The sequence below is a fragment of the Anabrus simplex genome, chromosome 2, assembly GCF_040414725.1.
Source record: "Anabrus simplex isolate iqAnaSimp1 chromosome 2, ASM4041472v1, whole genome shotgun sequence".
NCBI classification, from domain to species: domain Eukaryota; kingdom Metazoa; phylum Arthropoda; class Insecta; order Orthoptera; family Tettigoniidae; genus Anabrus; species Anabrus simplex.
In genome coordinates this window covers 682,350,088-682,375,837 of record NC_090266.1, presented here as the reverse complement: position 1 = coordinate 682,375,837, position 25,750 = coordinate 682,350,088, and the positions used below count along the sequence as shown (strand labels likewise).

Genomic DNA, 25,750 nt, shown 5'->3' with positions numbered 1-25,750 from the left:
AGGATACGTCTGAACGTAGTTTAAATTATTGTAGTGTATTGTAGTATCTTATTAGTAATTAGCTTGCTTATTCTATTGTAAAATATTTGTGTAGTATAGTAGAAGCATCTGTAGAAACTGTCTTACTAGAATTCTGTTGTAATTAGGTTAGGTTTAACTGCAGTTTAGATTGTGTAATTCTTGTGTATTCCCTTCATTCAGTTCAGTTATTCATTCTTTCGGTATTCAGTAATTAACGGCAGTTCTTATCCTGTTAGGGTGTTTTGGGATAAAAGTATAGTACAACTAATTAGTGTTGTAGTGTAGTAATATTAATTAACTATTTGTCGTGTGATCATTGTGTACTATCCTAGACAGTATTCCTTTCCTTTCATTTTTTGCACATAAGTTATTTATTTGTCCATTTCTTTTCATTTTTCCGTAAGGAATGGCTAAGGAGTGCAAGTGCAGGAACTGTGGGTGTGGCCAAGGATTGCGGAGTTTGAGGGAGGAGTTGGACAGTTTGAGGGAGATAATTAGGATTCTCTCAGAAGACAGGAAGGAAGGTAGGCCTCCCTCAAAGAATGTTCAGGATATAGTGGGTATAAAAGAGGGATGGGAAGGAAAGGGGGGAATTGTAGGAGACAGGTGGTCGAATGTTCTAAGGAGAAGGAGATTTCAGGCTAAGGGCTCTATTCAGGATCAGAATTCAGGATAAGTGTCTGTGAAAATTCGGTACGAGTCACTACAGGTCGAACAACAGAAGGAGATGGGGAACGGGGAACTGTTGCTGAGAAGTGTGGAAGTAGGAAGAATGGGAAATGTAGAGAAGATGATAGGAAAATACAGGTGGAACAGGGTCATGGGGGGAGAAAAGGGAGGAGGAAGTAGCTTCTGCAGCTGTCAGGAAAGATAGGGCTGACCAAGAGGGGGGGGGGGATCGAATGAGGTGGGTAGGATTGAGGCTCTGGTCATGGGGGATTCCATTGTTAGACATGCGGGGAAGGTGTCTGAAGGAAAGGGAACCAGGTGGAGTGTTATCCAGGAATTAGGTTGAGGCAGATGTTGAAGAAAGTAGAAGAGAAGGAGGAGGGAAAGGAGAAGTGTTAGTGTTGCACGTTGGTACCAACAACGTTAGGCAAGCAGGTATAAGTACCAACATAATTGGGGATGTGTGGGATCTGGTAAATGCAGCAAGGTTGAAGTTTAAGGAAGCGAAGATTGTTATCAGTGGAATGCTGTTTAGGAGGGATACCGACTGGAAGTTTATTGGGGATTTAAATGTGATTATGGAGTGGGTATGTGGAAAACTGGAAGTGATATTTCTGGATCCTAATGGGTGGGTGGGAGATAGGGATCTGCGCTCAGATGGCCTTCACTTAAACCGCAGTGGCACGTATAAGGTAGGAAATTTGTTTAGAAGGGAAACGGGGTGGTCTAGGGAGCGGTGATAAGCGTACAGAGATCTGGAAGTCAAGTAGGGATAACATAAAAATATTAGTGTAGAACTGTAGAAGTATTGTAAAGAAAGGAATAGAATTAAGTAATTTAATAGATATACTGTATACTTACCAGATATTGTACTAGGAGTAAAATCATGGCTGAGAAATGATACAATTGATGCAGAAATTTTCTCACGGAGCTGGGGTGTGTATCATAGAGATAGGATGGGAATGGTGGGAGGGGGAGTATTCATTCTACTGAAAGAAGAATTTGTAAGCTACGAAAAATTTAAAGATGACAAATATGAAATTCTAAGTTTAAGGCAACTTGGTGCCTTTGGAGTGTACAGACAGGGAAAGGGTAGCGCTAACGCTGATTCAGAATTATTTGATAAGATAATCAGCTATGTGGGAAACGACATGGAAAGGAATGTGACTATTGTGGGAGATCTCAATTTACCAAATGTGAATTGGGAGGGTAATGCGAACGACAGGAAGCATGACCAACAAATGGAAAATAAGTTAATATGGGAAGGACAGCTGATTCAGAAAGTGAAGAAACCAACTAGGGGGAAGAATATACTGGACGTGGTGCTGGTAAAACCAGATGAGCTCTATAGGGAAACCGAAGTAATAGATTGTATTAGTGATCACGAAGCTGTTTTTGTCGTAGTTAAAGATAAATTTGATAGAAAGCAAGGTCTTAAAAGTAGGACTATTAGGCAGTACCATATGGTTGATAATGCAGGCTTGAGGTTTTTAAAGTACCTATGATCGGTGGAAAACGATAAATAAAAATGTAAATATATTCTGAGATGGGTTTAAAACAATTGTTGAGGAATGTGAAAACAGGTTTTTACCTTTAAAGTTGGTAAGGAATGATAAAGACCTACTTTATTATAACAGAGAAATAAAGAGACTAAGAAAGAGGTGCAAATTGGAAAGAAATGGAGAAAAATAACTGTGGACGTAATGAGAAATTGAAGGATATTACTGGGAAATTGATTCTAGCAAAGAAGTCAGCTAAGGATAACACGATGACAAGCATAACTGGCAGTCAAACAAATTTTAGCGAAAAATGGAAGTGTATGTATAGGTACTTTAAGGCAGTAACAGGTTCCAAGAAGGATTTCAGGAATAATTAATGAACAAGGGGAGTGTGTATGTGATGATCTTCGAAAGGCAGAAGTATTCAGTCAGCAGTATGTAAAGGTTACTGGTTACACAGATAATGTCCAGATAGAGCAGGTGACTAATGCTAAAAAAGTATTAAAATTTACGTATGTTAATAATGACTTTTACAATAAGATACAAAAGTTGAAAACTAGAAAAGCGGATGGAATTGATAAGATTTCTGGGATATACTAAAGACAATGGGTTGAAGTACTGAAGTACTTATTTGATTATTGTTTGCATTAAGGAGCTATACCGAATGAATTTGAGAGTTGCTATAGTAGCCCCTGTGTGTAAAGGAAAGTGTGATAGGCATAAAGCTGAAAATTACAGGCCACTAAGTTTGACATGCATTGAATGTAAGCTTTGGGAAAGCATTCTTTCTGACTGTATTAGAGACGTTTGTGAAGTTAATAACTGGTTCGATGGAGGGCAGTTTGGGTTTAGGAAAGGTTATTCCACTGAAGCTCGATTTGTAGGATTCCAGCAAGATATAGCAGATATTTTGGATTCTGGAGGTCAAAAGGACTGTATTCGATTGACCTGTCTAAAGCATTTGGTAGGGTGGATCATGGGAGACGACTGGAAAAAATGAGTGCAGTTGGACTAGACGAAATAGTGACTGAATGGGTTGCTATATTTCTAGAAAAAAGATCTCAGAGAATTAGAGTAGGCGAAGCTTTATCTGACGCTGTAATAATTAAGAGGGGAATTCCTCAAGTCAGTATTATTGGACCTTTATTTTTCTTATATGTATATATAAATGATTTGAGTAAAGGAGTGGAATCAGAGGCGAGGCTTTTTGCGAATGATGTTATTCTCTATAGAGTAATAAATTACAAGATTGTGAGCAACTGCAAAATGACCTCGATAATGTTGTGAGATGGACAGCAGGCAATGGTATGATGATATACGGGGTTAAAAGTCAGGTTGTGAGTTTCACAAATAGGAAAAGTCCTCTGAGTTTTAATTACTGCGTTGATGGGGTGAAGTTCCTTTTGGGGATCGTTGTAAGTATCTGGGTGTTAATATAAGGAAAGATCTTCATTGGGGTAATCACATAAATGGGATTATAAATAAAGTTTACAGATCTCTGCATATGGTTATGAGGGTGTTTAGGGGTTGTAGTAAGGATGTAATGGAGAGTGCTTATAAGTCTCTGTTAAGACCCCAACTAGAGTATGATTCCAGTGTATGGGACCCTCACCAGGATTACTTGATTCAAGAACTGGAAAAAATCCAAAGAAAAGCAGCTCGATTTGTTCTGGGTGATTTCCGACAAAAGAGTAGCGTTACAAGAATGTTGCAAAGTTTGGGCTGGGAAGAACTGGGAGAAAGGAGACGATCTGCTCGTCTAAGTGGTATGTTCCGAGCTTTTAGCGGAGAAATGGCGTGGAATGACATTAGTAGACGAATAAGTTTGAGTGACGTCTTGAAAAGTAGGAAAGATCACAATATGAAGATAAAGTAGGAATACAAGAGGACAAATTGGGGCAAATATTGATTTATAGGAAGGGGAGTTAGGGATTGGAATAACTTACCAAGGGAGATGTTCAATAAATTTCCAATGTCATTGAAAGCATTTAAGAAAAGGCTGGGAAAACAAGAGATAGGGAATCTGCCACCTGGGCGACTGCCCTAAATGCAGATCAGTATTGATTGAAAAGTTGAAAACACGTCTCTCTGCTGAGGCAACGTAGTGACATCCTTGGCCTCTCTGTCCACATTTTCATCTGCAGTTTATGGCGCACTATCGTTCTCTTTCTGTTCGGGTAACTGAGCGAGCCGTGCGAATGAGGTCAGGGAAAGTTCGGTATTACATCCAGACTATAAGAATACTGTGAGTAATATGCAAATTAAATGGTGAAACAATAAATAGCACGTTTTAAGGCGAAATGGGTTCGAACCACATCGACGGCAGTTCTAAAGATGTTCACATCAGGTAAATTCCGGGAATGCACATAAATGAAGACCACTATAGCTGTCATTCATTTACGTCATTCTAGGCCGAAAACGATTGATCACCCTGCGCATATGTCTTAATCATAGCCTTATGACTTTCAACGTTCAGTCTTCAAGCCCCCGTGAATGAACTAAGCGTCTGTATTAACAATCTACCACTACGCCACCTACCTTCAAGTGAGTAAATCCTTTCTCCGAATTGATTCCGAGGAGTCCTTGGCCTGCACAGCACATTCTAAGAAGGAAAATCTTGTACGATGAGAAGACCCGTAAAAGGCAATGAAGTGCTACTGAGTTGAATCGAATAGTTCTGACGTGGAACACATCCCACTGTGAGGTCGGAAAAGCACAAGAATTATGTTGATATCGTCGAAAGCGTCACAGAATGTCTTGTACAGCTACCTGTACACCTTGTAGACTGGAGAACGAAGGGAAGTTTAGCTGTGCAGCGTTTGGCTCGAACAGGGAGACGATCTATAAGGTATTGGAGTTACATTTCACGAAGCGTTTTTCATCGAAGTTCACAAAATGATCAAAGCAGCAAGCTGCGAATGAAGAACAAGCTACTGTACTGCAAATGCTCACTTCAACTACTGTAAATCAAAAGCGTACTATTTCGGTGCGGTAAACTATTGGCCACACAGTACGAGTAGTGTAGCTGTAAACTTGCACTTGGGAGGTGATGATTTCGAACCCCATCGACGGCAGCTCCAAAGATATTTTCCCATCTTCACATTTCACATTAGGTACATTCCGGGAACGTACATAAATGAAGACCACGGCCACTACCTTCCTTTTAATGTATCGTTGAACACCTACCTGTGTGCAGGTGACGCTCAGTAGCTAGAAAAAATAAGCTGGGTGCACTTTATATTTGTGTGCTTACAATATGCTTTACGTCGCACCGACACCGGTCTTATGGCCACGATGGGATAGGAAATGGCTAGGAAGGAGAAGGAAACGGCCCTGGCCTTAATTAAGGAAACCATACTGGGGACTGTCGACTGTGGGTGTACTATCCAGAAAGCCATGATGATTCTTGGAGAACAACCTCGTCATTAAGAGGAATAGAGTAGTCAGCTCTATCACGTGTATGCATAAGTCTTTTCCGGTTTCAGTAAAAGATGGTGCCACCGAACAGTGCGCAGCTTATGAATTTGACACACACATCAGTTTGTTCGTCTGACATTATCCTACCAACACACCCAAGTTGAGTACGCCAAACACTAGCGTCTGTGTTGTGTCGTTCAGTGATCATGCCGACGTTTGTGCCTGAAAAAGAGCACTTGCTGCACGCATTGCTTTTCTTATTTAATCAAAAGGAAAAGGCTGTGGAAAGTCATCGTTTGCTGGTAGAAACATATGGTGAACACGCTCCATCTATCAGAACATGTGAGACATGGTCTCGCTAATTTAAACGTGGTGATTTCAATGCGAAAGGCAGTGCGCGCTCTGGTAGACCACAGACGTGCGAAGACGAGCATCAGGCGTTACTGGATGATGACCCATCTCAAACTCAACAGCAATTAGCACAAGCATTAAATGTGTCCCAGCCGGCCCCGTGGTGTAGGGGTACCGTGCCTGCCTCTTACCCGGAGGCCCCGGGTTCGATTCCCGGACAGGTCAGGGATTTTTACCTGGACCTGAGGGCTAGTTCGAGGTCCACTCAGCCTACGTGATTAGAATTGAGGAGCTATCTGACGCTGAGATGGCGGCCCCGGTCTAGAAAGCCAAGAATAACGGCCGAGAGGATTCGTCGTGCTGACCACACGACGCCTCGTAATCTCCAGGCCTTCAGGCTGAGCAGCGGTCGCTTGGTAGGCCAAGGCCCTTTCAGGGCTGTAGTGCCATGGGGTTTGGTTTGATTAAATGTGTCACAAGAAACAATTAGCAGACGTTTACGAGCAATGGGGATAATCAGTAAACTCGGTAAATGGGTCCCACACAGTTTGAATGAACGGCAAATGGAAAATCGCGAAGTCAGTTGTGAAATGCTGGTTCAACGCAACGAAAAAAAAAAAAAAAATTATCTATCGAATTGTGACGGGTGACGATAAATGGATTTATTTTGAAAACCCGAGGCGGAGAGAATCGTGGCTGTCACCTGGCGAGGCCGGTCCTTCAACACCAAAGCCAAATCGCTTCGGCAAGAAGACCATGCTTTGTGTCTGATGGGGCCAGAGTGGCATTGTGTGTTATGAACTCTGGAAGCCCGGCGAACCCGTTAATGCACAACGCTATCACCAACAAATGATTCATTTAAATCACTCATTGATCGAAAGCCGACCGGAATGGGTCAGAAGAAGTGATTTTGTTACACGGCAATGCGCCGTCTCACGCAGCAAAACCTGTAAAACATACTTTGAGGGACATCCTTCCGCACCCGCCGTACTCTCCCGACCTGGCGCCATTTGACTATCACCTCTTCGCATCAATTGGGCACGCGCTCGCAGAGTAACACTTCAGCAATTTCGAGGAAGTTGGAAAATGGTTCGACGAATGGTTTGTCGCGAAGGACAAACAGTTTCTCGGGCATGGTATTCATAACTTATCTGAAGGATGGGCAAAGTGTGTAGAAGCCGATGGCCAATATTTTTAATAAACAAAAAATGAATTTTCCTTGAAAATGACGTGTTTTCTTTACCACAAAAACCGGCAAATCCTATGCATACACCTGGCATGGCTTCAGGATTAATTTTTGTTGTAAATTAATTGAATCTCAGGGTCATGTGCTTCTCGAAAAGTGGAAATCACTTTTCTAAATTTGTCGATGTCCTGAAGGGAATTGAACCCACGTTTTCCCAAGCGAACGGAGCACGCCCTTACCTCCTCGGCTAGGTAAGTCTGCATTAAGGGCGGAGAGGGAGAACAGAGCAAGCTTGCCGTAATAAACAAGAGCCTGTGTTATGTATTATTCTGACAGCCGGTGGATATCGTATTTTCTACCTAATGGCATTTGTTCATTTGTTCCTTGGTGTACTATCTACCCTCATCCCCCGATTACTTTCCACATGCTTGGGAACACCCTGTAAAATACTGTGAAGTTGTAACGTAACAGGAGGAAGTAGTCTTATTTTATTATGTATGTTTGGTATTCAGCCCGAACGCTGAGTTGATCCTCCACAGCTCCGCCAACAGCTGTCATAGATAGCCTACGTGTCGCTGAAGAGGCATACCAGGGAATGAGGAGTGAGTTAGTTTCCCGTTGCTTTCCTCACTGAGCCAGAAGTTGCTATTACTTATCATTCTGTCAAGCCCACTGAAATGCATGCACTAACCGACATTGTGAGCGATATTTTCACACCATTTATAAGAGGGACTGGCTACATAAGGAATGGTATTACTAGCATCGCTCATACCTCGGACACTTTCATATTGTCAAAGCCAAAGGATGAGACTGAGACACGTTAATGAAAGTAACAAATTTATTCTAGCCCATACCAGAAGACATAGTGCACTGTAAACACTACATCTATTACATTTTATTATAACACAAATAATATCTTAACATTATGAAGACTACGGATTTTTTAGATCTGCCGGGATGATTGGCTCAGGCGGTTCAGCGTTGACCTTCTGACCCCATCTTGGCGGCTTCGATCCCGGCTCAGTTCTGTTGTATTTGAAGGTGCTGAAATACGCCAGTCTCGTCGCGTCGGTATATTTATGAGCACGTAAAGGTACTCCAGCAGGAAAAACATGCATCACCTCAGCTTCTCCGAAAACCGTTTCGGGGTTTCAATGGAGAGTTCAGGATCGTTAACGTGATCACCACACATGTTATCAGATGATTAATGCCAGCTTATCAGCTTATCTTCTCACGTACCAATACGTATCTTGTCGTAACAAGGACACATCCATAACGAATGTTTGGCACGCATGTTAAGCTACCTGTTGAAATGAAATGGCATTATGGCTTTTAGTGCCGGGAGTGTCCAAGGACAAGTTCGGCTCGCCAGATGCAGGTCCTTTGATTTGACGCTCGTAGGCGACCTGCGCGTCGTGATGAGGATGAAATGATGTTGAAGACGGCACATACACCCATCCCCAGTGCCAGCGAAATTAACCAATTAATGTTAAAATTCCCGACCCTGCCTGGAATCGAACCCGGGACCCCTGTGACCAAAGGCCAGCACGCTAACCATTTAGCCATGGAGCCGGACAAGCTACCTGTTGACGGACCACTGTCACCAGGGAGCACTCTCACCCAAGGTAAGCGACTAAGTGCCCTCGGTCTAAAGAGTATTTGGTGGAGTCCGGAAACATCATCTTGGTCAAGTGTACCTGAGTTAGGTTTTCATGAACTTAACATTTACGTAGGCTATCCTTTTCAGACCCAAAACCAGACCAAGAGAAAAATAAGTTCCTTTAATTTCTGCCTTACAACGCAATGTTCTAAATAGCTCAGAATTAGCATTAGAAAAGGTATTCATTTCACAAGACCGTAGAGTTGCACACATGTCTACTTAACGTTCACAATGAATTACAACATTCTGAGATTTATTATTGAAATAATTTTGAAACGAATGCAGCCACCATGCAGGCAGGTGCGAAAAGGCTGAGTGTGTTCGTCTTAATACACATCATATTTACTACAAACCACCATGGAAACACGCAATAGTGAATACATCTCCTCACATAAGGTTGGCGTCAGCAAAAGGCATCGGGGCTCAACTGAGCTAAATCCATACAAAATGAGGCTCTTGCACGCAGCGAATTTTAAATTGTGATGTTGTTGTTTGAGTCTTCAGTCCATAGAGTGGTTTAATGCAACTCTCCATGCAGCCCTATCCTCTGCTAATCTTTCCATTTCTGCGTAACTACTACGTCATACATCTGCTCTAATCTGCTTATCATATTCATACCTTGGTCTGCCCCTACCGTTCTTACCACCTACATTTCCGCCAAAAACCAACTGAACAAGATCTGGGTGTCTTAAGCTGTGTCTTATCATTCTAAATCTTCTTCTCGTCAAATTTAGCCAAATCGATCTCCTCTCATCAATTCGATTCAGTATCTCTCCATTCGTGATTCGATCTACCCATCTCACATTCTGCATTCTTCTGTAACACCACATTTCAAAACATTCTATCCTGAGCTAGTTATCGTCCATGTTTCACTTCCATACAATGCCACGCTCCATACGAAATTCTACAAAAATATCTTTCTAATTCCTATATTCTTTCTTTTAGGAAAGACCTTTCTTGCATGTGCTAGTCTGCATTTTATGTCCCCCTTACTTCTGCCAGCGGGAGAGAGTGAGTTCAAAGCCCACTGTCGGCAGCCCTGAATATGTTTTTGCTTGGTTTCCCATTTTCACACCAGGCAAATGCTAGGGCTGTACCTGAATTAAGGCCACGGTCGCTTCCTTTCCACTCCTAGCCTGTTCCTGTCCCATCGTCGCCATAAGACCTATCTGTGTCGGTGCGACGTAAAGCAACTTGTAAAAAAAATCTACCATTGTTAGTTATTTTATTACCCTAGTAACAATATTCATCTATTTCCTTCAAGACTTCATTTCCTAATCCAATATTTCCTTCATGATCTGACTTAATTCGACTGCTCTCCATTACGGACTTTTTTATTTTCATCTTGTACTACTTCCCCAAGTTTCTGTCCACACCATTTGCCTGGTGTGAAAATGGGAAACCACCGAAAACCATTTTCAGGGCTGCCGACAGTGGGGTTCGAACCTACTATCTCCCGAATACTGGATACTAGCCGCACTTAAGCGACTGCAGCTATCGAGCTCGGTTCCACACATTTAGTAATTTCTCTAGATGTTCTGCAGTTTCAGACATAATAACATCATCGGCAAATCTCAGCGTTCTGATTTCCTCTCCACCGGGCGAGTTGGCCGTGGTGTTATTCGCGCGCGGCTATGAGCTTGCATCCGGGAGATAGTGGGTTCGAATCCCACTGTCGGCAACCTTGACGATGGTTTTCCGTGGTTTCCCATTTTCACACCAGGAAAATGCCGGGGCTGTACCTTCATTAAGGCCACGGCCGCTTCCTTCCAACTCCTGGGTCTTTCCTATCCCATTGTCGCCATAAGACCTATCTGTGTCGGTGCGACGTAAAGCCACTAGCCAAAAAAAAAAGTTTCCTCTCCCTGAATTGTGATTTCATTTCCAAATTCATCTCTGATTTCCTTTACCGCCTGTTCTATATAAACAATAAACGTGGAAAAGAATCTCAAATACACTCATATTCATAAAAACCAGAACACCTTAACAGACTACATATAGGACGTTCATATTCACATAACGTGTGCATTAGTATGTTCTGAAGAAATGATTCATATTTGAACCATGTCGGCCATCAGGTTCAAGGTCCACATCGATATCTCGGCGCACCACACTGATTGGTAAAATGTGCCTGCGGCTCTCATTGTCGCTATAAAGCGAAGGTAATGGATCAGAGTGACTTGAGCAGACGTGCAGGATTCCTCGCAGACGTATGCGAGAACCGTACCGTCAAATGAGTGAGTTTGAAAGAGGGCGCATTATTGGCATGAGAGAACGTGATGCATCCACCCGGGAAATTGCTGCTCGTATGGGAAGAAGTGTGTCGGCAGTGCAACGGTGTGTACAGAATGGTACGCAGAAGACCGTAGAACACGACGAGATGGGTCTGGTAGACACCCCGAGAAGATCGACACCTCATCCGAATGGCATTGTAGGACAGATCTGCATCCTCCTCAGGTCTGGTGCAACAGCGGAACAGTGTAACACATCGTACACCATCAGGTGTGACAGTCCGTCGCCGTTTATTACGGTCTGCGTTACCGGCGCGTCGTCCACTTCTCCGCCTACCTTTGACTTATGTGCATAAACATGGTAGACTGCAATGGTGTATGGAACGACGTCACTGGGGACAGGCGTGACAGCAGATAGTGTTTTCGGACGAATCCACGTTCTGTTTGTTTGAAAATGATGCCCGTATTTTTGTTCGCCGCAGAGGGGGGGGGGGAGGGGAGGCGTCACATTGACTGCATTCGCACAATATATACAGCGCCAACTCGTGGCCTTATGGTATGGGATGCTATTGAGTACAACCACAAATCACAGCTGGTGCTTGTCCAGGGCACTGTGACCAGTTTGACCTACGTAAATGACATCCTGCGACCAGTAGCCATACCCTTTCTGCACGACACCCCAGACGCCATATTTCAGCAGGACAATGCGCGATCACATGTTGCTGCACGAACACGCGCCTTCTTGTTGTCACAGGATGTCAGACTGTTGCCCTGGCCCGCCCGATCACCGGACTTGTCGCCAATTGAAAATGTGTAGGATATGGTGAAAGTACGGTTGCGGCGCCGTGGCCCAATGCCAACCACAAACGATGAACTGTGGAACCAGGTGAATGCAGCATGGATGGCTATACCCCAGGACGCCATTCGCGCCTTACACGCGTCGATGCCATCACGCATGTAACAAGTTATCAGTGCCCAGAAAATTTGTGTTCACTGAATTTTATATTCATTATATTTGTATATCAAAATTTGTTATAAATTTATTTGTTCGGTCATGGCTAGGTAAACATAAAAGCCACTTCTGTAAACAGAACTCCAATGGAGACGTTAAACCATGAGGTGTCACAATGGCCGACTCATGTTACGGTCCGCATTTCATTGTCCAGAGAGACACCTAACAGTAGTAATCATATGAAATAGCGTTTGGCTTTTAGTGCCGGGAGTGTCCGAGGACATGTTCGGCTTGCCAGATGCAGGTCTTTTGATTTGACACCCGTAGGTGACCTGCGTGTCGTGATGAGGATGAAATGATGATGAAAACAACACATACACCCATCCCCCGTGCAGCGAAATTAACCAATGATGTTTAAAATTCCCGACCCTGCCGGGAATCGAACCCGGGACCCCTGTGACCAAAGGCTAGCACTCTAACCATTTAGCCATGAAGCCGGACACATAAAATGCAATAACGAGAATATACCTCTCTGCAACATGTGTGCTCGTTCTTGTAATATTATGCTGGATATTTCAATCAGCAGTGCCGCTGCAGTTCAAGTTAAGCCTGTATTCACAGTGAAGATAATCCAGTAATCTGTTTAAGAGAAATTATTCATAAATTAGGTGATTTTATGACGGACGATTAGGTAGAGAATTAAGCCAGTCAAGAGGAACCATAAAACTTTGTATTGTATTTCCATAATTTATTCTTTATTTATTTATTCTTTAATAGGTTGATTGTTATTGATTTGTATCAGTTTACCTTAGAGCGGATTTCTTTGTAGTTTCAAGTCTAATATCTTTCAGTCATCAGTTTTCTTATTTTATTTTATTCAATTCTCTCTTTTTGGTCAATTTAAATCATTCTGGTTTGCATTATTTCGAGTAGCCTACCTTGTAGGATAGGATCCCTTACGTACCCAAAGAAGACGAATAGTACGGACGGTCTGCGACCCTGAGGTGAGAGAAGAAAGCGGTAAGTATTCGACCAGTACCGTAGCAGAACTAAGAACCCAAGAAACCACCCAGTCATTCCGAAGAAGAGGATTCAAAGGGTACAATACGAAAGATTTTGCAAAAGATTTTCTAACCTCTACAGTTTATTCATTAATCTCCTTCTCTTTGCCATAAACTTGGCTTAGTCACGCCGACACAGAGAGGTCTTATGGCGACGATGGATTTGGACAGCGCTGGGATTGGGAAGGGAGCGACCATTACCTTTATTAAGGTGCAGTCCCAACATTTGTCGGGTATGAAAATGGGAAACCACGGAAAACCATCTTCAGGGCTGCCGACAGTAGGGTTCTAACCTTCTCTATACTGAATGCAAGCCAACAGCTACACGCCTCGAACCACGTAGCCAACTGACTCGGTAGCTATTCTTCTCTTCACTTATCATCATGCATCTGTTGTCTGCGGTAATCATACCTTCCAGATAATAATACTCCATCAATTTTAGTGCTATCCGTCTGTATACGGTATTGGTTTAATTTCTCTGGTATTTTTTTCTTACAAACATTACCTTAGTTTTCTTTTTATTCACTTCCAATTTACATACTTAAATAGCAGTTGCAATCAGGGTCCGGACTTAGGCAAGCCTTAATTCAGACGCTCCCTCCCACCACCACCACCCTCTCCAGAATTTGAGGTGGTATTGTATGTACATATACAACCCTGGAAGAAACAACTTTTACAGTTGAAATTATACTTCTTATAACCACCAAGGAAAAAATAAGAACCAGTTTTAATTACTAATTTTTTTTATTTAATTCTATTAATTACATATTATTTCAATAACCGAAAACAACAAACTGTCATTAGTCTTCAAAATATTTAAGAAATAAAAAGCTTTTTATTTAGGCTATAGATTTTCCCTAGCATTCAGCTTATCAAACCTATTTAGTTTAATTAACTATCTATCACTGAAATAACTGAAACAAAAAATCCTGGTAACACAGCTTCATGATTTGTTAGAAACAAATAACTTTTAAAGGATCGGTTTTTTCTAGCTTTCAGCTTAGCAAGTCTTTCAATGATTTAAAAAAATATTTATAAGGCGAAGTCTCTCTCACAGCATATTAATACTAAAGAGTTTAGCTTTCTGTCTGAAAGGGTAAACTTTTTCGCATCCTTCACTCTTCTCAGAACAGAAAATCCTCTTTCAGCAGTGGAGTTCGTGATTTATAAGGCGAGAAAGATCCTTAAGGCTATTTCCAAGTTAGGAAATGTGATACGCAGGTTTTTAATGTATGTAAACCTATGTGATATCCGCTGTATCTGTTCCAAATCAAAATAAGCCTTCATGTGGCAGGACTCGTGAGGAAATCCTCCATTAATGTCTTAGTCATAAAAGTGAGTCAATTTTTTAGATGCTTTTGTTATCAGTTCATTGGGAGTGTCTGATAGCAGAAGTGTCAATACTTCAAATCGATCCACAAAAACATCATGCGATTATCTCCTCTTGCCAAGTTTGCTAGTAGGGAATCAATTGTTGTATTGTACACGTTAACCCTAAATGCAGTTCTTTTATCAAAGTCGCTTTCAACTAGAACTTCACGGGTTTCATCTGCAAATACTTTCTGTCTTCTAATCCTGTTGTAGGTGGGTGTTTTGCACTATAAAATACTCCCATCATTTTTCCACTACAAAATAAGGAGTGTGTTTTTTGCAATGTGTTGTTACATTTATCAAGGCGTTTCAAAATCTTTTTCCAAAAAGTGATAAGAAAGTGGTTTGGAAATTTTGAATTTCAAATCAAGGCCTTCATCTTTCAACTTAGAAGCAGCCGTAACACGTGCGTCTTCAGATATTTCTTTCGGTCAACTTAGTATCTCTTTGGAGCCTTTTTTACTAGTGCTTTTACTGCATCCGCCCTTGCAGACCAGCGGGTAACAGATACTGGAGTTTTGTTTTTCTGAAGATGCGTTTTCAAAAAAACTCCCATAATATGTAGATGACGAGAGAAAGTTATAGAGTTAATGTGCAAAAGAGAAAAATATCACTACTTCTGTACAACACTTGGCAGCTGTAGAAATTAAAGGTTAAGCGAGTATGCAAACTCATGGCAACATAGTCTGCGAATTTATTGTATTTCTTAGTCATGGCTTGAAGTCCTGTGTATGAGCCTAATGTATTAGATGCGTTGTCATAGCTTTTTCTAAACTCAATTCTGTCAGACTTTTCAATACTTCTTCTAGTTCGTTAGACGAATGAGGAACCCACGACAGGAGCTTATTTATGTTCTGCTTCTATCAAATCTACGTATCGAAGCACTACTGGTAACTGATCCGTGTGAGAGCAGTCTGGATTCAAATCGACAATGAGGGACTAGTACTTGGCATCTTTTACTTAATTTTCAGTTGCCTCTAGAACACAGCTTGCCACAATGTGAATAAATTCATCACAAGTGATAAGTAAGACGCATAGCCTAGCATATTTCGAAAGATGCTGTGAAGGAAAGGAACATATGCACTAATTAATTCCAAACATCCCAGATATAGACCTTTTGAGGTTGACCCATTACGTTCATTATCTCTCTGGAAAGGCATGACTCGTTCTGAAAGAAATCTTGCAACAGAATCGTGATAATACAGTTCGCCAGTATATTAATTCTTCTTCATACTGATTTGATAGGGAAGTGCTTATCTTCATGGAATTGTTGGTCTTGTTATGTAAGATATACTATTACATCTGTGGCCTGGCGACTGCTCGTGTTGCTTGATCAACTCGGTGCTGTGTTTCCGTTAGTTAAAAGCGGAAGAAAATGTTGTTTATTTGAAATAGCTTCCCTGTAGACTGGGAGTACAGAAGCCCGTTTCGCGTGAAGGTTTCCATGGTGATGAGCGTGCCTTTAAACAAATTAGGACCGAGCTCGATAGCTGCAGTCGCTTAAGTGCGGCCAGTATCCAGTATTCGGGAGATAGTAGGTTCGAATCCCACTGTCGGCAGCCCTGAAAATGGTTTTCCGTGGTTTCCCATTTTCACACCAGGCAAATGCTGGGGCTGTACCTTAATTAAGGCCACGGCCGCTTCCTTCCCACTCCTAGCCCTTTCCTGTCCCATCGTCGCCATAAGACCTATCTGTGTCGGTGCGACGTAAAGAAAAAAAACACAAATTAGGTAGTTGAAAAAGTACGGTTTACTTCATTTTGTAAATGCTCTCGGACCCTGAAAACTCCGTATTTACGTCTTGTGTGGAAGAATTTCCTAGCATATGATCAACAAAATCAACAGACAAATCCACATTCCAAGTAGCAGGATCATGTAGAATACATGTTTTAGGTGGTAGGCCTTAATAACAAACAATATCGTGAACATTTTATTTAAAATATTCTTGAAATATTTTTTAAATATTTTAAATAATTTTATAGTATTCATAAAATATTATTTTTCCAAGTAACAAATATTTTTAAAAAATAGTTCTTGCTATTAGGGATATTTTAGCAACAACTGCTAAACACAAACGAAGTTTAGGCGCGTATACACTGTAGTTCATAACTCAAGTCGCAAGCCAGTCATTAAAAAGAAAGATTGCGTTTTAGAACACAAGCAAAGCTGCGAATAGCATGTCCGGTTATTGACGGATTTTAATTTACTAGCAAATTAATGAAATGCGATTATACGGTACATAAAAAAAATACACAGTTCGTCGAACGCAATCACAAAGTAAATGACTGAGCCGCAATGAGCACGGCAGCCGACTGCAGTGGCGCATCTTACGGCATGGATACAAAACAGGTTTTGTGAGTGGAAGTGCGGAAGGGAAAGTTAGAAGAGGACTCCGATCGCATTCCAACGTAGTTGTGTTCATTCCTAGAAATTTAACAATGATGCTCAGGTCTCTTACAAAAAATAAGCTGTTCGAAATGAACGATTGAACAGCTCCTGCGTCATTTTCGACAACAAACTTGTGTAACCAGCAGGAGTGAACTATTTTTGTTCGTATTTTAAAATCAATATTCTATCCCGAAAATTATATTTTTCTTAACGCGAATTTTCTTCGTGCTTGGACCGGGAGCCCTGGGCATTTGCCCTGTCTGTCCATTTAAAGCCTGGGGCCTGGTTGCAATATTTTGTTAATTTCATGATCCATTAGCCTCTATAACATGGTTAAGGTGTAGAAAATGTCTCAGAAGGCGAAGGTTGTAACAATACTGTATTTTTTAAATGTTGTAGGCCTATGTTATAAAAACTAACTGCATGTATTATATTATGATTACAATAAATGAATACTTTCTTCCCAGTTGGCGGTCACCCGTGACTGGGAGAGAAGAGTATTCTATTCATTCATTCATTCATTCATTCATTCATTCATTCATTCATTCATTCATTCAGGATCCATTATGTTATAAATATCATAAGTAACTCTATTTCTGTTTCAGAACCTATTGCGGCTGAATCCTAAGATTAGCCCTGTGGCATCAGTACTCCCATCCGCTGTGACAAAGAAGGAGAAATTGAAATGGAAAAGAAACGCTGACAAATCCTGTGAGGTACGTTCATTTGGGCAAGTGTTCGCCCTAAATCCATTAATTTCCTCTTAGTACGTTTAAGGGAATCTGGGCGCTATTAACTTACATCCAAAAATATTTCTAAGGGTAGCAAGTGAAAAATGAAAATCCACAACCTGTTCCAGTCATTTGACCGGATCAGGAATGGAATGAATGAAGCCCCCTTCTAGCGGCGAGGATGGGAATTGTGCCGGCTGCCGAAGCCTGTCGCACTCCTCTGGGGCAATGATTAATAAATGATTAATGAAATGAAATGAGATTGGCGAGTGTTGCTGGAATGAAAGATGACAGGGAAAACCGGAGTGCCCGGAGAAAAACCTGTCCCGCCTCCACTTTGTCCAGCACAAATCTCACATGGAGTGACCGGGATTTGAACCACGGAACCCAGCGGTGAGAGTCCGGCGTAAGGGTAGCAAGTATTTATTACAAATCTCTCAATTCCCTTGAAGAATATCACTGTAATAATTAGCACGTGATGGCAATTATTGAAGTCTTAATTTGTTTATCATAAAGATTTGAACTTTAGAACCAAAATCAAATGATTTCCTTGCCGTAGTGTTTCAAACCCCATTGATGGTATCTTTACCTTGTCGTGGTGGTAGGGCTTGTGTGGTCAAAAGATCCTGAGAGCTATGCCGGCGGTAGCTTAGCTACTGGTAGGGCCTCCCTTGCCGGACACGTCGAAGGTGATGATCCAGACTGAAAGGGATACCCTGGTCCTCCAGGTTGGGGGTTGGGCATAGGGTTGACAACTCTATCCCGTTAAAAAATGTTGAGAAGCCGCAAAGAGTAAGAACAAACCGGACGAATAAAATTGAAAAACGACCTAGGCGAGGAAATGGTTATGAATTGGTATTAGCGACTTGGAATGTGAGAAGCCTACTCCAGCCAGGGAAAAGCAGAAAACTAGAAGAGGAACTAAGAAAGTATAATGTTGAAATTGCTGCTCTACAAGAAATTAGATGGCTGGAAATTGAGATGTTCGATTTACAGGATTATACTTTAATCAATAGTGGGAATAGCGAGGACAATCAATCAATCAATCAATACTGATCTGCATTTAGGGCAGTCGCCCAGGTGGCAGATTCCCTATCTCTTGTTTTCCTAGCCTTTTCCTAAATGATTTCAAAGAAATTGGAAATTCATTGAACGTCTCCCTTGGTAAGTTATTCCAATCCCTAACTCCCCTTCCTATAAATCAATATTTGCCCCAGTTTGTCCTCTTGAATTCCAACTTTATCTTCATATTGCGATCTTTCCTACTTTTATAAACGCCGCTCAAACTTATTCGTCTACTAATGCCATTCCACGCTATCTCTCCGCTGACAGCTCGGAACATACCACTTAGTCGAGCAGCTCTTCTTCTTTCTCTCAGTTCTTCCCAACCCAAACATTGCAACATTTTTTTAACGCTACTCTTTTGTCGGAAATCACCCAGAACAAATCGAGCTGCTTTTCTTTGGATTTTTTCCAGTTCTTGAATCAGGTAATCCTGGTGAGGGTCCCATACACTGGAACCATACTCTAGTTGGGGTCTCACCAGAGACATATATGCCCCCTCCTTTACATCCTTACTACAACCCCTAAACACCCTAATAACCATGTGCAGAGATCTGTACCCTTTATTTACAATCCCATTTATGTGATTACCCCAATGAAGATCTTTCCTTATATTAACCCCTAGATACTTACAATGATCCCCAAAAGGAGCTTTCACCCCATCAACGCAGTAATTAAAACTGAGAGGACTTTTCCTATTTGTGAAACTCACAACCTGACTTTTAACCCCGTTTATCATCATACCATTGCCTGCTGTCCATCTCACAACATTTTCGAGGTCACGTTGCAGTTGCTCACAAACATCTGTGGACCAGGCTTTATGATATCTAAACAACTGAAACATACCTGAATGTCTTACAAGGCAGTAAATAAAAGAATCTGTATCATGAGAATCAGGGGCCGCTTCTTCAATTATACACTTGTAAGCGTACATGCACCTACGGAAGAAAAGGAGGATGAACTAAAGGATAAGTTTTATGAAGAACTAGAGAAACAGTACGATGAGTCACCTAGATATGACATTAAAATAGTAATTGGGGAGAGTTTACATTTGGAAAGTAACAACAATGGGCTACGGCTTATTGACTTCGCTACAGCAAAGGATATGGTAATCAGTAGCACTACATTTGAGCACAAGAGAATTCATAAAGAAAATTGGGAGGCACCAGATGGGAACACCAAGAATCAAATCGACTACATTCTGATTGATAAACGACATGCGTCAGATGAACAGGATGTGCGTACTTATAGAGGTGCGGATATAGATTCAGACCACTATTTGGTGAAAGTTAAATTGAAACAAAAACTTGCGGTAAGAGTCAGAGGTAAAGCAGAGAGGAGGAAAGGATTTAACCAAGAACAACTTAATGATGATGCAAGGAGGAAAGAGTATGAAAGACAGGTTGAAGAAGGTTTGAAAAACCATAAAAATGCAGTAACAGTGGAATGAATCATGGCGGGTGATTAAAGAAGCCATCACGAATGCAGCCCAGGAGGTACTAGGAGAAAGAAAGAAACAGCCAAAGAAAGATTGGTATGATGAGGAAGTAAAGCTAGCCTTGGAGAAAAGAAATAAAGCAAGGATGATATATATGCAACGGGCAACAAGAACTACTCACCAAACATATGTGGAATGCAGAAGGGAAGCCAAGAATCTTTGTAGAAAAAAGAAAAGAGAAATGGAAAACGATCTGATAAAAGAGATGCAACAAGATTATGAGCGTAAGAGAAGTAGAAAGTTTTATAGAAATGTAAAGCAGAGAAAAAATGGATTTCAACCAAGAGTAAGCTGCATAAAAAATAAGGACGGGAAACTACTTGGAAATACCCAGGAAATATTAGATAGATGGGCAGAATATTTTGAGGAGTTTTGAATCCAGTTAAAATACAAAATGAAGAATATGAATTAGAATTGCCAAATAGTGAATCTAATGAAGATGAATCTACTGAATGCAGTAGTGAACCACCCACTTTGGAAGAAGTAAAAGGTGTCTTATCGATGAAGAATAATAAGTCACCAGGAGAAGATGGAATAACAGCTGAGTTGCTAAAATATGGTGAAACGGTATTGATATAGACATTGTATAAGTTGATACTGGAAATCTGGCGAACGGAGAAATTACCAGAAGAATGGGAAACAGCTTTGGTGTACCCAATTCTTAAGAAGGGAAATAAATTGAAATGTGAAAATTACAGAGGGATATCTCTGCTTTGCATAGGGTACAAGATCAACACACAAAGCAGAGCAGGATCTTGGAGAATATCAGTGTGGATTCCGTGCAAACCGTTCAACAATAGATCATATCTTTACAATGAGGATCATCCTGGAGAGTTGCTATGAATATAACATACCACTGTATCAACTGTACGTTGATTTTAAACAAGCATACGATTCAGTGCAAAGAGGAAAACTACTCATCGAATGAAATCCCTTGGTTATCCTGGGAAGCTGATTAGGTTGGCAAAAACAGCTTTGAGCTGAAGTAAATATAAGGTATGCGTACAAGGGAAAGTATCGCGAACCTTCGATGTTAAAGTGGGTTTGAGGCAACGAGATCCAATGTCTGCTGTCCTCTTCAATATTGCTTTAAAAACAGCTGTGCGTCCCATCACTGCAAATCGTGAAAGGAACATTTATCATAGACTAATTCAAATATTGGCATATGCAGATGATGTGGCCATAATTTCTCGTACAAAGAATGCACTTCTTGAAACCTATGAAGAAGTGGAGAGGGGAGCACAGCAAATTGGACTGGTAGTGAATAACAACAAAACTAAGTTCCTAGTGAGTTCCAGATCTAGTCAACATCCAAATGCACTTAGGTGTGGAGAAAAGTGTTTTGAAGGGGTACAGGAATTTAGATATCTAGGCTCTCTGATTACTTCACAAAATGAAACAAAAAAAGGTAATAAACTCTAGATTGGCTGCAGGAAATCGATGCTATGCTGCCTTAATTCCAACATTAAGAAACAAATAAATATCCAGGAAAGTTAAGTTGACCATTTATAATACTGTCATTAAACCAGTGGTTACATATGGAGCTGAGACCTGGGTATTAAATAAAACAAAAGAATATAGGTTAATGACATGGGAAAGAAAGGTATTGAGGAAGATTTTTGGGCCAGTTAAAACTGAACTGGGATGGTGTATTAGATCCAATCAGGAGCTTAGAGACCTGTACCAAGAGCAGGATATAGTATCTTTGATGAAGACTGCTAGAGTGCGTTGGCTAGGACACGTACATCGAATGGAGACTACAAGAGAACCTAGGAAATTGCTGGAGGGGCATCCAGGTGGAAGACGAGGTAGAGGTAGACCAAGAAAGCGATGGATAGAAGAGGTGGAGGCTGATCTGGAGTCCGGAGATGGAGGACCAAGGCAATCGACAGAGAGCTTTGGAAGAAGATAGTTGCGGAGACCAAGGTTCTGCAAGGACCGTAGCGTCAAGGAGTAAGTAAGTAAGTGTTTCAAACATTAAACACCTATGTCAAGTTTTGTTCTGTTGTTCTGCTAACATGCAAGCTCCTTAAAACGAATATAACAGGAAGTGAGTTATTCTTCTAGCTATTCTTGTGATATGCCGAACATTTCTACCGACAAAGGTAGGAGGGCATTTGCATTGTTTACCACTTCCCTTCAAAAGATGAAAAAATGCAGTTCACTGAATGAAGAATGACACTGCTAGACAATCACATACCGTTGATATAAGTGAAGTGAGTCCGGTCCAGTGGCTCAGGCGGTCGAATAGGGGCATTCTGAGCCGAAGGTGACGGGGTTAATCCCTACTCAATACGGTGGTATTTGAAGGTGCTCAAGTACGTCATCTTCATTTCAGTAGATTCACCGGCACTCAAAAAAACTCCTGAGGGACAATATTTCCAGCAACTCGGCGTCACTGAAAATTGTAAAATAAGTTAGTGAAACGTAAAACCTACTTCATTATTATCAAAGACTGAATGTTCATCTCGGCAAAAGAGTTCGAAGGAGACACAGCTAACTAGGCTGCAGGTGAGCCCTTAAAAGGGTTACTAATTTTCAAAGTTCGGTAACGTTTTGAACAAGCCTCATACTGTGACGTAAATGGTTCTAAGTGGACATACATCAAGAGTAGATGTCCTGCATGCTCAATGCTCGTAGAAAATGAAACTTGGAGTGATAGCAGAGCTTATTTTATCGGTTTTCCTTTTTTCTACATGTTCCACGTTTTACGTTATGTAAAATCTCGTCACGACTGAAGGCGAAAAGTATCATTAGAAAATCACAACTGCATTGTGATATCAAGAGACAAACGGAATAGTTAGGCATAAAATTGTCCTTGTGGAATCATTTATTTATAATCCAAAATAAACAATCTTCTGTCGATTCTATCCTAAAAATACGTAAACAGTACAACGTTCACCATCTGGTGTCACGGAAATTGGCGCACATGCCGGAGGGTTAATATTATCGGCGTGCGGTAGACTGCTTATTGAAATTCAATAATCTCATACAGCCAAATTTGATTTGATGGCGAGTCGGCGCAGTACGTTTCTGAATGTAAACGTATTTGTTATATATCAACTTAACGTGCTTGTTTCGATCAGGGCTTTAGTTGGAAAATATGAAGCACAGGCACATACCTAACGTTTCAGCATTTTCACAGGGGTGAGGTTCCGATGCCATATTTGTCTTCCACGAGTTGGATTCATCTGCGCAACGTCTTCGATATCACAGCCAATTGTTCACATTTGTTAGGGATGTTGGGGTGTGAGTCCTCTTAAATTCATAAACATTAAGTCTGCTGCGAGATTTTGCTAAAGGATCACTTCTAATACGAGTTACAGTTTCACTCACTGAGCTATATCATCAGCGGTCTCAGTTCCACATTGACTACAAGACTTCACTAGAAGAGAGTACTGGAGCGTACCACGTACGGAAACTTCCGGTACTCATTTAGACTGTTTTTCGAACTACTGGTATTGAGTACCAGTGAGGGTCACCGTTTATTTGCCTTCAAGGAGATTTGCGGTCACTGAGATATACATTTTTTTCGGGGTGCCCCCCGAAGCCTGCTCCCCACGCGTGCTAATCGACACTAATCTACATTGCCCCTGACATGCTATTAATTCTAAGGAGAAGGAACAGGGAGGAGTGGGAAATAATACTACAGGAGTATTACCGCTCGGCCCCCTTGGGGTCTCTCGTACCCAGTCTCCGATCCCGGAGAATGAGGCCAAGCTCGCCAAGGCGGAGGTCTGCTGGATGGATGCGGAACATGGCGCCGGGCCTCCTTCCTCTCTGTCCGGGCCATGACCCGGTAAACCGATCAGCTACGATGAGAAGCCGGGTCTGCATCGCGACAGCCGCGCTGGCAGGCCGAACCTGGGTAGCACCCTCCAAACGCCAAGGGGCGTCCTCCTCCTCTGCTGTGCTTCCGTCCGCCGTGGTAGGTCCTTCCTGGTTGGCCTCGGTGTGCGTCCATTTCACAGTATGGCGCCGCGGGACCTCGGTCTGCGTATGCCTGGTGGATCTGGTCCGCACAGTCCCGGTGCCAGGGGGTGGCACGCTCAACCTCCTCGGTCTCCGACATAGTCGGTATTAACCGCCTTGTTCCTTAGCCACCTTTCCCTTCTCGGCGTCTGGGTGATGGCTTCGCTGGACTCGGTCTCGGCATAAGAGTTCGAAGGGGACACAGCTAACTAGGCTGCAGGTGAGCCCTTAAAAGGGTTACTAATTTTCAAAGTTCGGTAATGTTTTGAACAAGCCTCATACTGTGACGTAAATGGTTCTAAGTGGGCATACATCAAGAGTAGATGTCCTGAAATACAGAACTGCTATCCATAAGAGTATATGCAGAGTCACGTGTCCCCTTGACGAACGTAGTGCGTCTAGTAAAGCTAGGCGGAAAAGGTTTTCTTTGTACAAATTGTTACTCAGTGTGTACTTCCTCAGTCTCTTCCTTGTAGTCCTTTCCTAAGTAGTGAGTCATTTTCCACACCCTGCTACGAGTTGCAGCTGCACTGTCACGTGCACTTCGTGTAAGATAACACTGGTCCCTCGCTTCTGTTACATCTCGGATTTACTCACTGCATGCTCAATGCTCATATGCCCGTTAAACATACGCTATTTTTCGTTATCTGGTACACATTCTTCACTTTTGTCATTTATTTAGTGTAATTCTTTACTCTTTCAAAATTTATTCCTACATACATCTTCATTATCGACTGGTATGCCTTTCAGCGTTCAGTCTACAAGTTTCACTGATTTTACTAAAATCCGCCACAATCCTTTATTAGTATCTAGCTCCGAGGCCTCGTTCCATTTTATACCTCTCATCTTTAAATCATTAGAAACTGAGTCTAACCATCGTCGACTTGGTCTCCCTAACATCTCTTACCCTCCGTGATATAGTCCATTATTCTCATAGGTAACCTATCCTACTCCATTTGCCTGAAATGGCCCCACCACCAAAGCCGGTTTATGCGAACAGCTTCATCATTCCAGTTAATTCCTAACTCAGTTTTTTTTTACAATTGGCTCTACATCGCATCGACACAGATAGGTCTTATGGCGACGATGGGATAGAAGATGGCTAGGAGTGGGAAAGAATTGGCCGTGGCCTTAATTAAGGTACAGCCCCAGCAGTTCCTTTGTGTGAAAACGGGAAACCATCTTCAGGGCTGCTGACAGTGGGGTTCGAAGCCACTACCTCCCGAATGCAATCTCAGAGCTGCGTGCCACTAACCGCATGTCGGTCACACAGCTTTTATGTCCTCATTCGGAGTACTCTCCGGCCATTGTTCCCACCTGTTTGTACAACCGATCATTCTCGTTAAATTCATGTCTGTTACTCTAACTTATGAATAAGATATCCTGAGTCCACCTAGCTTTCGCTCCCGTAAAGCAATGTTAGTCTGTAAACAGACCAATGTAAAGATAGTTTCGTCCGGGAGCTGATTTCTCTCTTACGGAATACTGTTGATCGCAACTAAAGTTGCTGCACCTTGATTCAATCTCACTCACTATATTGCCATCCTGGGAGAATACACATCCTAAATACTTGAAATTATCTACCTGTTCCAGCTTTGTATTCCCAACTTGATATTCAGTTATCTTAGGTTTCTTACGTGCTGCTATCACTTTAGTCCTTGAAAGGCTAACTTTCATATCA

At 41.8% G+C, this 25,750-nt stretch overlaps 1 protein-coding gene across 1 annotated transcript in view; it reads left to right on the top strand.

The window, feature by feature from the left end:
• su(r) (dihydropyrimidine dehydrogenase su(r)) overlaps positions 1-25,750 on the top strand; it is a 280,719-nt gene that overhangs the window by 54,759 nt on the left and 200,210 nt on the right. Inside the window, exon 2 of the mRNA XM_067141269.2 lies at positions 17,412-17,522. Coding sequence (XP_066997370.2) covers positions 17,412-17,522 — 111 coding nt within the window. The remainder of the gene's footprint in view (positions 1-17,411; positions 17,523-25,750) is intronic.